This window comes from Triticum aestivum, chromosome 7B (assembly GCF_018294505.1).
Source record: "Triticum aestivum cultivar Chinese Spring chromosome 7B, IWGSC CS RefSeq v2.1, whole genome shotgun sequence".
In the NCBI taxonomy this organism is placed as follows: domain Eukaryota; kingdom Viridiplantae; phylum Streptophyta; class Magnoliopsida; order Poales; family Poaceae; genus Triticum; species Triticum aestivum.
Genome location: NC_057813.1, coordinates 133057722 through 133069913, shown reverse-complemented (window position 1 = coordinate 133069913; position 12192 = coordinate 133057722). Strand labels below are relative to the sequence as shown.

Sequence of the window (12192 nt, the reverse complement as noted above, 5' to 3'; positions counted from 1 at the left end):
TTAGGTTTGCCAGCTGGATCTAGGAGAGGTCCACTACCAATATTAGGGTGTGTGCTCTGGACCGCTAGCCAGCCAACGGTTGCTGGCTAGTCGCATCTAAATGCTAAAAAGTGCAGCTGCACTTTTTAGCTATCTCGAGCACACACCCTCCGCGATCGTCGGATCGAAATCATGATATCCATGTGTTCCACGGTCGGGGCGTGGACGTGGTTCGTGCGAAGAGATTGTCTCCCCGGTTGCAGGGGCCCACCACAACCCCCAGCCTCTCTCCACTCTCCTTTACCCTTTCCCAAATCCACCACCGCGGTCCCCTCATCCCCTCGCCCAAATCCACCGCCGCTTCATCATTTCGAGGCGCGCTGCCAGAGGTTCGTCGGAGATTGGGAAGGCATTATAGAAGTGGGAGGAGAGAACCCAACCCAATCGGCGACCCAGGATAGAGGGGCCTGAGCTCCGCGTGCGGTGACCACCAAGCGGAGGCAGAAGGCTGGCGTCCGGGGCCGCCGCTTCTCTGCCACCGCGTCCACGAAGCGAGGGTTTGAATGGGAGGGACACCGCGCGTCTGTGCAGCTCGACTCCTAGCGGCGAAGTGTGAGAGCCAGAAGTGCCATCTTCAGCGGTCGAGGAATCGGGCCTCAAATCACGGGTAAGCATCGTTGATTCCCGCACAGGTGTGTTTTATTCCACTCGAATCTAGCTCTTATTGGCCTCACAGGGGGTGTGGGAGCATGCTGATTTCAGAGGGGCCGAGGTCAAACTATGGCTGGCCGCCGGAGGCTGTCGCGCTCGTGCAGCTCATATTCTCTGCTAGCTTGGCGGGCCCCTTGTCTTCGTGAGTACCCCGTCTTCCTCGTGTGTCACTGGAACTCTAGTGGAAGCTATGTGACATGGTAATAGTAGTAACCTTTGCTCTCCTTTTAATTTCAGAAAAGGAATGCTGGGTTTCTCGTAGTAACTGGCGCAGTGGCATGGTTAGTTAGAGGATCCTCTTTTTTTCTTGAATAATCTGGGAATCTGAGCATCTCGGTATTAGAAAGAGCTTACAGGATAATTTATGGGGGAAAGGGGATAAAATCACAGCAATGTCTCGGTAAGATTTATGTCACAGCAATGCCAGGAAACGATTGCAAAATCCAGTGTCATTTGTTACTTAGTTGCGTGAGTTTTTGCCAAAACTTGCCCACACATTGTAGGTAGTTGCCTCAAAATAACTCACATAATGAATCCTAAAGTATTGTACACATTGTTTCGGTTACTTAGTTGCCTGACAGGTTCAGATTTTTTTGCTTTAGTGATTGTGTACTCATAAAATTCGTCAATGCCGAGATCAATGACTTATAAAATTATACTACTATTGACTATGTTGCCTTTAATCAAAATAACTAATAGATCAAGTCTACATTCTTTTGTCCTAAATAACTAATAGATCAAGTCTACAGTATTTTAATTTTAGACTTGCCTACAATCAAAATCAAAGTTGTTTTTTTGAGAAATAATCAGAGTTGCCTACAATCAAGCAGGGGAGTTGCCTGCTTTTTCCCCTTCTTGTTTTAGACAAGGGCGTTAAGTGCATATTGATCACAAAGTTTGGTATCCCACCAATAGGCCTGACTTGGTGAATTTAGTTTTTTCTTCTATATATGGCTGCTTTGTCGGTGTACCAAGTCAGGTTGGGACTACACATGAGTTTCCCGGTGAATGCACTTGATTTGCACAAAAACACCAAAAAATGCTGAATTTTTTATTTCCAACTCAAGTGCACTGACATTGCCTACGGTGTCCGTGTGGTGGCGCGCAGGGACCCGACGACGTCTCGGTTGTCCGTTGGGGGAGTTAGGGTTTGTCGGCAACGGGTCTTGGGGTTCCTCGTCGGCTGGATCTGGCTCGTGGAAACCTGCTTCCCAGGTGTCCGTGACGGTCAATTGGCCCGTGCCGTGGTGATGGTCGTCACTGGTGGGCCCCCTTGACCTTGTCTCCTCTGCGTGTGGGCCAGTATTGGGGATGTCCAGTCCTGGCTAACGGCATTTCTGTCCCGGCTTTGTCCGTATCTTAGTGTCTCGTTCTCGGACAGTCTATGTAGGTGGAGGGCAGTGAGGTGTGAGATAGGTTGCGTGGGGAAAGACGAAGGTAGTGGACGACGAGGCGAGAGAGATGAAGCATGTGGGGAAGACGAAGGTGGACCAAAAGTGCCCAGATTTATTATGTATTTTCGTTTATCCAGTGGAGTTGCCCAGTAACATTTTTATAAGTGTTCCAGGATCTTCCAAAAAATGGCATTAGTAGTTGCCTAAATACTGGACTAGAAGTTTCACAAGCTACCAGGGGTGTTTTTTTGTCACTGGAGTTGCATAAGATATCATAAAGAGTTGCCTAGTAGTGGATCAAAAGTTGCATAGTTGTACGCGACGATCGGTTCTTTCCCATAGAGCAAAGACATCACCTGCATCATCCTGCTTCTGAAAAGAGCAACACAAAAAGGGGTCAGTGCGGATAGAGCAACTCTACAAATAGGATAAAGCAACTTTGAATATGGTATGCTTTGCCTAGTTAAATATTTCTACTGAATATGGTATCCATGTCAGCTAGATTGAAAATTGTACAAGAACACATTAGTTCAACCTACTTGGATGGTTTATACAGTTACAACTCCATCGGTTCTAAACTTCTTATAGTACAAGATATGTGTACAAGTAGAAGCACATCAGTGCTTGCTGAATAATGCCGCCAAAATCACATTGATTTAATAAAGCATTAGGATATAGCATTATTGTTTTACTATTTTTAGTACACATAAAACTAAACTCTCCCAGGAAAATCAACACTGCATCTGAATGAAAAATTATTTGTCTTACAGTAGTCACTGATGCCACACACACGATGCAGTTAACAACAGGATATTGCTTTGATGTGTGCATTCACAGTTCCATCTGTTTGATCAATTCACTAGTTCTCCTTCCCTAGTTGTAGCTGCTTCCAAGTCCCCTATCGACACTTCTGTTAACCATTAGTACATCAATAAGCGAGCAAAAGTAAGAAGCTACAGACTGTACTCTAGACCGAGAAAGTCAGCAGCCACAAAACATGCTTTCTTCTAGTCAATCTATAACATTTTTGGGCATTGATCTAGCCAGGAAACATGCTTTCTTCTAGAGACAAGGGGGCAGTGCCATCTGTGCGTCACGGCCACCTAGTGTGGTGGAGTTAGATCTGGGAAAGCGTTATCTCGAGTGGTTGAGGAACTAGCCCGCAAATCCTCGTAAGTATCTTGAAATCGACCCCCTAAGCATGTGTTTTTCTACTCATATATACAATTCTATGTGATATAGGCGGAATAGGGAGGTTGAAGAGGGGTGTGGGGGTCCCATGTTTATGGGCAAACCAACGATTTTGAGCGCGGCGGTGGTTTGTGACTTGGGGATGTGGGGGCTGGAATCTTGTATGATTTCAGCAGAAAGTTTTTGAAACTTGCCCAACGCATGACAGTTAGTTGCTATAGATGCCTGCATAAGTCACCCAAAGATCCGGTCCCAAGATGGAGGGCTAGAAACATCGATGATTCTAGCCGAAAAAACTTGCCCAACGCAAGATAGGTAGTTGTTAGAGATGCTTGTGTAAGTTGCAAAAGATCCGCTCTCGATATGTGGGGGCTGGAATCGTCTCGGACTTGAGCCAAAAGTTTCAAAAACTTGCCCAACGCATAATCGTTAGTTGCTAGAAATGTCGGCATAAGTTGCCAAAGATCCGCTCCCGAGATGCGGGCGCTGGAATCGTCTATGATTTGAGCCGAAAGTGTCAAAAACTTGCCCAACACATGATAGTTAGTTGCTAGAGATGCTGGTGTGAGTTGCACAATGATCCACTGCCGAGATGCGGGGGCTGAAATCGTCAATGATTTGAGCCGAATGTGTCCAAACTTGCCCAATGCATGATAGTTAGTTGCTAGAGATGCTGGCGTGAGTTGCCCAAAGATCCGCTACCGAGAACATTGGGTTTTATTTCACCAAAACTTGCCCAATGCATGATAGTTTGTTACTAGAGAGTGTGGCACGAGTTGACGAGAGATATTTTTTAGCAAAAAAATGATTTTAGTTGCACAAAAGTTGTGTTTTCCAACAGGATAAGTTGTCTACTTATAAATAGTACTTGCCTAAATCACCTAAGTTTTTGTAAATATGGTTTTGTCGATATTCTTGCCTAAACAGATTGTTTTTTTTGTTTACAGGGCCTCACTAAATTCTAAAGTCAAAGCAACATTTTTGAGGTTTTGTGCACACGCCCAAGCAAGATGGTTCAACACCCACTTTCAAGTAAGCTTCGCAGAAAGATATCCAACTTTTTTGTTTCAGCAAAATAAGTGGAGTTGCTTCAAACATACAAGAGTAGTTTAGTGCCAACAGTGACTTTGCTTAAACAAATCCTAGAGCTTGGAGATTTTTTTGTTTTCTCAACACAGTCCTAGTATAAAAGGCAACTTAAGAAAAGCATCAAGGGGTTTCTCTGGATGTACAACATCCAATAGTTAGACAAAGGAAAACAAAACAATTTTCATGTACTGGCAGGACTAGCCTTTTGTCAATACTTGATTTGCTTAAAAACCCGCTATAGTTGCTCACTAATTCCTTTTTTACCGTTTTCTCGCAATTGGTGGTGTACTAGATGCTCATGCCGGAAGAAACAAGGGGGAAATACTGGAAAAATAGTTGCAATCAGGATGAACAAGGTGAGAAAAATTCAAACCTTCTCTTTATTTTCCTCCTCTACACGCTAGGTCATTCTGATTCGATATGTGGGTTCGTTACATAAATATTGTGCGAGCAAAATATGTGTCAATTTTGCTGGAATTTTATATGCAAGTTTTGCTTAGAATAAACCCATATAAAGGTGCAAACATTTATATATATTTTTTGCTTATTGGGGTTTTGAGCATGGGTGGACAATAAATCAATCTCTTTTTCACCTGCATACACATCAGCCCCAGGAGATACATGTCCAAAATCCAAAGCACAAGCTAAAACCATAACTTCAAGAGGGTTATGTTTCTTTTTATTCACAGAACTAAATAAACATGAGTTGCCTATAAAGCTTTCCCTACTTGCCCAAATATTATAGAAACTTGTCTAGATATGTAAACAGCTAGAAACACAACCAACACAGCAGCTACAGTTAGAGCAAATCCCAGATACATACATTGCCCAAAATCCAGTAGCAAAATTCACAACGAAACACAACAGCTACTACTACAATTGTGCAACCTATAGTTCAAGGAGACATTTGCCCCAAAATTCACTAATAAAAGCCAAACCCTGTAACTTTCAAGACCTCTTTTCTCCTTAATTTATTTTTCTACAACACAAGAAACATGAGCTGCCTGCATTATTTTCTCCCTGATTGCCTACACATATACACAACTTTCCCAAAAGCCTTAACAAGCTTGAAGATCAACCAAAAAAACAACAGCCTCGCGCAACCTACAACACTCTGCAGATACTTGCAAAAAATCCAAGCTTAAACTAGAATAGTAATTTCAAGAGAGGGGTTTCCCTGTGTTTCCATCATGAGTTGCCTAGAAATCATTCCAGAGTTGCCTGCACATCATACCAACTTTCCCATAAAAAACAGATTATTTTGCATGCATAATGTCTCAGTAGTTCTTTTTTGCAATTTCACAAGCATTAACTGCCATGTTGTTGTATATTCTATAATTGATAAACCCTTCGTTCCACAGGCTTTTGTAAAAGAGAAGGCGTCTGAGAGGGCACATCAAGATAGAAGCTCACCCCTCAGGTCCATGGCCACCAAAACGGGGGCAACAATTGTGACAATGGAAGAGAGGACAGATGGAGAAGGAGAGGTCAAGGGGGAGGTTTGGGGGTCTGCGACTGGAAAGGGGAAGGAGGATTTGGTGCGTCGGCGTGAGGCTACTGCTAATGTCAGTAGGGGGAGCTGAAGTTACGATTGTGATAGACTCGCCCCTGGGGGCCATGTGCGTGAGGGGGCCATTTCTTTCCTTTTTGGGTTTGCCAGCTGGATCTGGGAGAGGTCCACTACCAATATTAGGGTGTGTGCTCTGGACCGCTAGCCAGCCAACGGTTACTGGCTAGTCGCGTCCATAAAAAAATATGCGTTTTCTTGAACCGTGGAAAATATTCATATCTCATTCAGTTCGTCTCTCACAAAAAATGCTTCGAAAATGACCCTTGTTTCGTTTTTCCCTCCGTGATTGTATCACCAACGAATATATTACTTCTAAGTAATCGATAAAGCTCATGATTTGCAAAGAAAGACCCTGACCGCGCGCGTCCGTTCCTTGTGTCCACATCGAATCAAACAATTCACTTACATTACATCCATTATTATTCGTCTTGAACCAAGTATATATTTACAAAAAGGAAAACATGACCGGATACCACGCGACATGCGAAAGCCCAATGCAGCAAGGTTGGGAGACGACCCGACGACGTCAACAACGGCGGGTCTGATCTCCAACGTCATGCACAGGAAGGATCATATGTGCTCCTATGTTTATACGTAGAGGTCCAGTCCATATACATCTCCCCTAAGCTAACTACAGAGAGCACCACAGTTCGCAGCAATGTTATCCCAGGTTGAGGCTAATTTAGCTGCGAGAAAAGATAAACAAACATAGAGGAAAAGGACGCTCCATGCCGTATGAAGAAGAAGCGGTCGAGGCGCGAGGCATGAAACCGTCGGCGGCCTATCATCTCCAACTCCGGCAATCTGTGGTCCATCGATCTATCACTTGCAAGAAAATGACTTGTGAAACCAGCACGTTGCCCTCTCATCTCCAATAGTTACCTCTCTCGCTTCAGGTGGGGGGAAAGTCATCATGCTATGATCTCATCCGGCAAGGCCACGAACCGCGTTCGCTTCTGAAACACCAGAGAAACAAAATCACATGAGAAGATGTCAGCAAAAGCGACGGGTAATTCGTCTCAACCAATTGCTGATCTGTTCACGGATCAGGGGACGACAACAATGGGCTGAGATTTGCAAGATCAGAACATCAAGTACATGAAAAAGTAAAGGCCGAGGCCAACAATGATTTACTTGTGAAAAGAAATGAAAGAAAAATCCTAATGAAAAATTCTGCTGATGTAATATCCCTTATCTTCGAGCGAGGAAACTGGCACACGTAGAAAACGATTGCTAATGGTGTCATGGTGATAAGATTAGCTTCAAAGAGATAGTTCCCCTGAAAACAGCTACAATGAGATAGTACCATGCCATCATCTAACGGTCGCCTGCTGCTGCCTAAACTACTTTAACGGTTAGGATTTGCTGGTTTGACTTTGAGGTGCTCAACCATAAATCAATTGAACCAGTAAGTTGACAGTATATTAGTGACGGTGACCGGAAAGAATCGGCCCAAAGGTACACTAATGGGTATATACCGGATCGAGCAACTTGTCATGTTATGATCCATGAAAATTTCTCCTTCTGGACACTTGGTCAGAGATGTGACTCTCGGCCTGTTTCTTCTGCCACAGTAGAATAATAATTCAGGTACTTCTAATGTTTTGAAATGGCCATTTAAGATTATCTCGGGTACGCAGGCATAGACTTTCTACAGATCTGACTGTAGATCAGTTCTAGCAGCTACTCCCTCCGTTCCTCAATCTAGTGCGCATAGATTTCAGCGCAGGTACCAATGTGTGTGCTGGCGTTTATTTTTGGACCAGAAAGCCCTCGCTCCTCCATGGTTTGTCCCTCCTAGCAGTACTAGTACACTGGTATGTGTGTCCGACGCGAGCGTCTACGGCCAGCAAAAAACCGGCCACGGAAGCGGGATGCTGACCAAGGACACGGCGACGCTGGCCATGGACGCTGGACGCGGTGGGCGTGGATGGCTCTTCTGGCTCCTTTAAGCCGCTGCCGCTGCCGCACAAGAAGCCAACGCCGGCGTGCTGCCACCATCTGCAAGAACGGCGGCGTTCTCGGAGTGGCGACAACACCTTCCTTGCCGCTGGTCCAATCCCGCCGCCGCCAGTCGATTCCCGCTGCCGCCAGGATGCGGTGCGCAGCTGCGCATGCTCCCGCTGCTGGTGAACCTGCTCTGCGCCGCCGTCCATGGACACGGGGACACGAAGACGACACCGGCCAGGGATGCGGGCCCAGGACGTGCCGCCGCCGGCCATGGACGGAAAGACGTCAGTCGTTGCGGATGCGGGGACACCGGCTGTGGACGCGGAGGCGCACTCCCATCCTCGAGCAGCGGCGTCGCTGCCGGCCATGTACGCGCTCGATGCGGATACGCCGTTCTTGCACGTGGTGGCCGCGAAGACATCGGCTATGGCAGACGCGGAGATACCGGCCGTGGGCGCGGAGTCGCACTCTCCCATCCTCGAACAACAGCATCGGCGCCGCCTCTGGGCTCTGGTTCTTGTGAGCCGCAGCCACCGCGACCCCGGCGTGCTGCCCCTCTATGCATGTCCAAGAAACTCGCCCAGCGCCCCAGCCTCGTCGACGGCTCCATGATGAGCTCCGCGCGCTCGCCGAGCTCCTGCGGCTGGTGGCCCTGCTTTGCGCCGCCGACCCTGTGTGGGCTCGCCCGAGCTGGAGCTGGCCCTCCGCGTTCATACTACAGGAGGTCGAGGTGGGGGGAAAGCTGCGAGAAGAGATAAGGGAGAGAGACGATGCGGTGGAGCCTGCGCTGCTCGGTGGGAGGGTGTTTTCGTCCAAAACCGCTCGCAGCTAGAAGTACGCACTACATTGCGGAATTTCCGTGAAAAACTTATGCGCACTACAATTAGGAACGGAGGGAGTAGTGCGTACTTCTAGCTGCGAGCGGTTTTGGACGAAAACACCCTCCCACCGAGCAGCGCAGGCTCCACCGCATCGTCTCTCTCCCTTATCTCTTCTCGCAGCTTTCCCCCCACCTCGACCTCCTGTAGTATGAACGCGGAGGGCCAGCTCCAGCTCGGGCGAGCCCACACAGGGTCGGCGGCGCAAAGCAGGGCCACCAGCCGCAGGAGCTCGGCGAGCGCGCGGAGCTCATCATGGAGCCGTCGACGAGGCTGGGGCGCTGGGCGAGTTTCTTGGACATGCATAGAGGGGCAGCACGCCGGGGTCGCGGTGGCTGCGGCTCACAAGAACCAGAGCCCAGAGGCGCCGCCGATGCTGTTGTTCGAGGATGGGAGAGTGCGACTCCGCGCCCACGGCCGGTACCTCCGCGTCTGCCATAGCCGATGTCTTCGCGGCCACCACGTGCAAGAACGGCGTATCCGCATCGAGCGCGTACATGGCCGGCAGCGACGCCGCTGCTCGAGGATGGGAGTGCGCCTCCGCGTCCACAGCCGGTGTCCCCGCATCCGCAACGACTGACGTCTTTCCGTCCATGGCCGGCGGCGGCACGTCCTGGGCCCGCATCCCTGGCCGGTGTCGTCTTCGTGTCCCCGTGTCCATGGACGGCGGCGCAGAGCAGGTTCACCAGCAGCGGGAGCATGCGCAGCTGCGCACCGCATCCTGGCGGCAGCGGGAATCGACTGGCGGCGGCGGGATTGGACCAGCGACAAGGAAGGTGTTGTCGCCACTCCGAGAACGCCGCCGTTCTTGCAGATGGTGGCAGCACGCCGGCGTTGGCTTCTTGTGCGGCAGCGGCAGCGGCTTAAAGGAGCCAGAAGAGCCATCCACGCCCACCGCGTCCAGCGTCCATGGCCAGCGTCGCCGTGTCCTTGGTCAGCATCCCGCTTCCCTGGCCGGTTTTTTGCTGGCCGTAGACGCTCGCGTCGGACACACATACCAGTGTACTAGTACTGCTAGGAGGGACAAACCATGGAGGAGCGAGGGCTTTCTGGTCCAAAAATAAACGCCAGCACACACATTGGTACCTGCGCTGAAATCTATGCGCACTAGATTGAGGAACGGAGGGAGTACATTGCGGAATTTCCGTGAAAAACTTATGCGCACTACAATTAGGAACGGAGGGAGTATTAGAAATGTGGACGGAACGTCGGAGCGGCTGCTATGCTGAATTCGCAGTTTTAGGTTGAAGATGGAACAGAGCTATTGCTGACTTCCTGTGCTAAAATATCTGTTGACAACATCGAACGTTCAGAGAGCTCGTTCTGAAACTTCTGCACGCGAACTATTTTCCATGGTAGATCTATGACTGCTACTGCTATGCTTCATCCGCAGCCAGAAACTGAGAATTGTCTCATGTCTCCAGATATTCAAGTAGGAGTATGACAAGCAACTGTATTTTGCATTATCACTCAACCAGTCAAATCCTAGAATTGATCGCCAACAAATAACTAACGTAGTAACGTGTCAGGAAAAAACCTCAAACACGCTACTCAATACTTAAGACACATCTGCAGCGGCCGAAAATACTGGTCATGCCATTAACAGCCCCAAATCGTTTCCCGGTGGACCCGTCGGGATCCAATGGCGTATCAGTATTTCATGTTTTGACAGTCCATAACAAGATATATACCCATGCTGCTGGAGACGCTCTTATGGCTTGTTTACATATTCCTAAAGGAACCGGGTGAAAGAGAGAACAATATTTGCATGCCATGTTTTACTTAGATTATAAGGGTATGAATTAGTCGAAGATAAATTTCAGAGGAAATTTTATTGTGTAATAAACTGTGAGTACATAAACTATATTTATTATTTTTAAATTGTGTTGGTCAAATAAACAGTGTTGTAATAGTACATACTTTTGGGTGAAAGTCTCCGCATTATTTTCTTGACCGGGTAATAAGACACCACCGTTGCTTGAAACAAAAATGTTTTCCTTCCCACCGAATTTATTTATTTTGAAATGCAGATGAACGGAAAGCAATACAAAAGGACCAATTTATACAGTGATTATTTTTGTATTGCAATCAAGTTATTTGATTCAGAAAAGCAATACAATGACCTTTTTTTTGCGGGTATTTGATTCATACCTTAATAGCATGGCTCTATCAAAAATACATAGTAAAGATAATGATATTTTGAATAAAAAGGTAAAAAGTTTGAAAAAATTAGTGCATTACCTCCTTCCGGCTGGCCTTGACGTCTGCTGATGCATACTCCGGCGTGCGGGGTAGAGCGGACCACTTATCCGGCGTCTTCGCCGTCTCTGCGCCCCTCTCCGGCGTTGGCATCATGAACCTGGCATCCCACTCGGGCGTCACGGCGAACCTGGGACTCCGTTCTGGGGTCTGCGCGAACCTGCCGGCGCCCCAGTCCGGCGTCGGCACGAACCGAGGGCTCCGCTCTGGCGTCTGCGCGAACCCACCAGTGCCCCAGTCCGCCGTCGGCAGGAACTGCGGGCTCCGCTCCGGCGTCACAGCGCCGTTGGCGGCGCAGAGCTGCATGATCTTAGCGGCCGCCTCGGCGGCGTCCCGGCTCTCGCCCATAAGCTTGGCGACCTGCGCCTTGGGCAGGCGCATTCTGAGCTGGACTGGCCCGCCCTCGGAGGAGGTGGACATCGGAGAGGGCGGCGCGGTGCCGGCACCGGCCGAGGTCGGGAAGGTGAGGTCGGAGGTGGAGCGGCGTGTGAGCATGAGCGACTCGAGCCTCTCGCGCGCGCCGACGTGGAGCGCGCCGGACCACGCGCGGCGCGGGGGCACGGTGGGGCGGGGCAGCGCGACGAGGAAGTAGAGCCGGCCCGGCCGGAGCAGCGCTTCGTGCTCGAGCGGGCGCGCGCGCACGCCGAGCAGCTTGACCTGCTCCGACTCGAGCAGCTGGAAGCCCGGGTGGTCGCGCAGCACGGCGCCCGCGTACGCCGGCGGCTTCACCCGGAAGGCGGTGCCGTCCAGCTGCATCACCTTGGCGCCCTTACGCCGGCCGCCGATGCTGTTGCCCATTGCCTGTCGGCTGCTGCTCCTTGCTCCCACGCTGCGCTCTCCTCCCGGCGGCGTCTGCGTTTTCTCTTGTCTTTCGCCGCCTCCTCTCCTCTTCCCTGGTGGTGCGTGGGTTCGGTTCGCGTGGTTCTTTGCGGTGTTTGTGCGTGTGGGGTGTGGGAGTTTAAAACGGGCGAGCGAAAAAGGGGCAGACAGGTTTGGGAGTCAAAGGTTCACGCGAGTATTGAGCTTGACGTACACTGGAACTATACTGTATTATTTTCTACTGTACAAAGCTTAGCTAGGCCCCCACTATGGCATACTCCTAGATAGCACTGTGAAAGTGGAATGGGGGGAGGTTAAAGTCGGTTCTAGTGCATGCATGTCTAATTAACTA

General features: G+C 49.4%; 2 protein-coding genes across 11 annotated transcripts; one reads left to right on the top strand and one right to left on the bottom strand.

The window, feature by feature from the left end:
• Positions 1–220: 220 nt before the first annotated feature.
• LOC123160280 (uncharacterized) lies at positions 221–6215 on the top strand. 10 transcript variants are annotated; one of them, XR_006480086.1, is made up of 7 exons: positions 221–646; positions 742–832; positions 928–1090; positions 3132–3256; positions 4223–4307; positions 4657–4720; positions 5726–6215. XR_006480086.1 is itself a non-coding variant. In XM_044578082.1 (5 exons), exons 2-5 carry the CDS (start codon positions 760–762, stop codon positions 5749–5751), a joined length of 306 nt encoding a protein of 101 aa, XP_044434017.1. In that variant the 5' UTR covers positions 221–646; positions 742–759; the 3' UTR covers positions 5752–6215. The 10 variants fall into 10 exon arrangements, 4 of the variants coding, with proteins under 4 accessions (XP_044434017.1, XP_044434015.1, XP_044434016.1 ...); XR_006480085.1 differs by having other exon boundaries at positions 716–832; XR_006480087.1 differs by lacking the exon at positions 3132–3256 and having other exon boundaries at positions 928–971.
• A 108-nt stretch (positions 6216–6323) lies between these two features.
• Positions 6324–11934, bottom strand: LOC123160279 (uncharacterized protein At1g66480). Its single transcript, XM_044578078.1, has 2 exons — positions 11004–11934; positions 6324–6890 (listed from the first exon to the last, which is right to left on the bottom strand). Exons 1-2 carry the CDS (start codon positions 11817–11819, stop codon positions 6846–6848), a joined length of 861 nt encoding a protein of 286 aa, XP_044434013.1. The 5' UTR covers positions 11820–11934; the 3' UTR covers positions 6324–6845.
• Between the last annotated feature and the right edge of the window lie 258 nt (positions 11935–12192).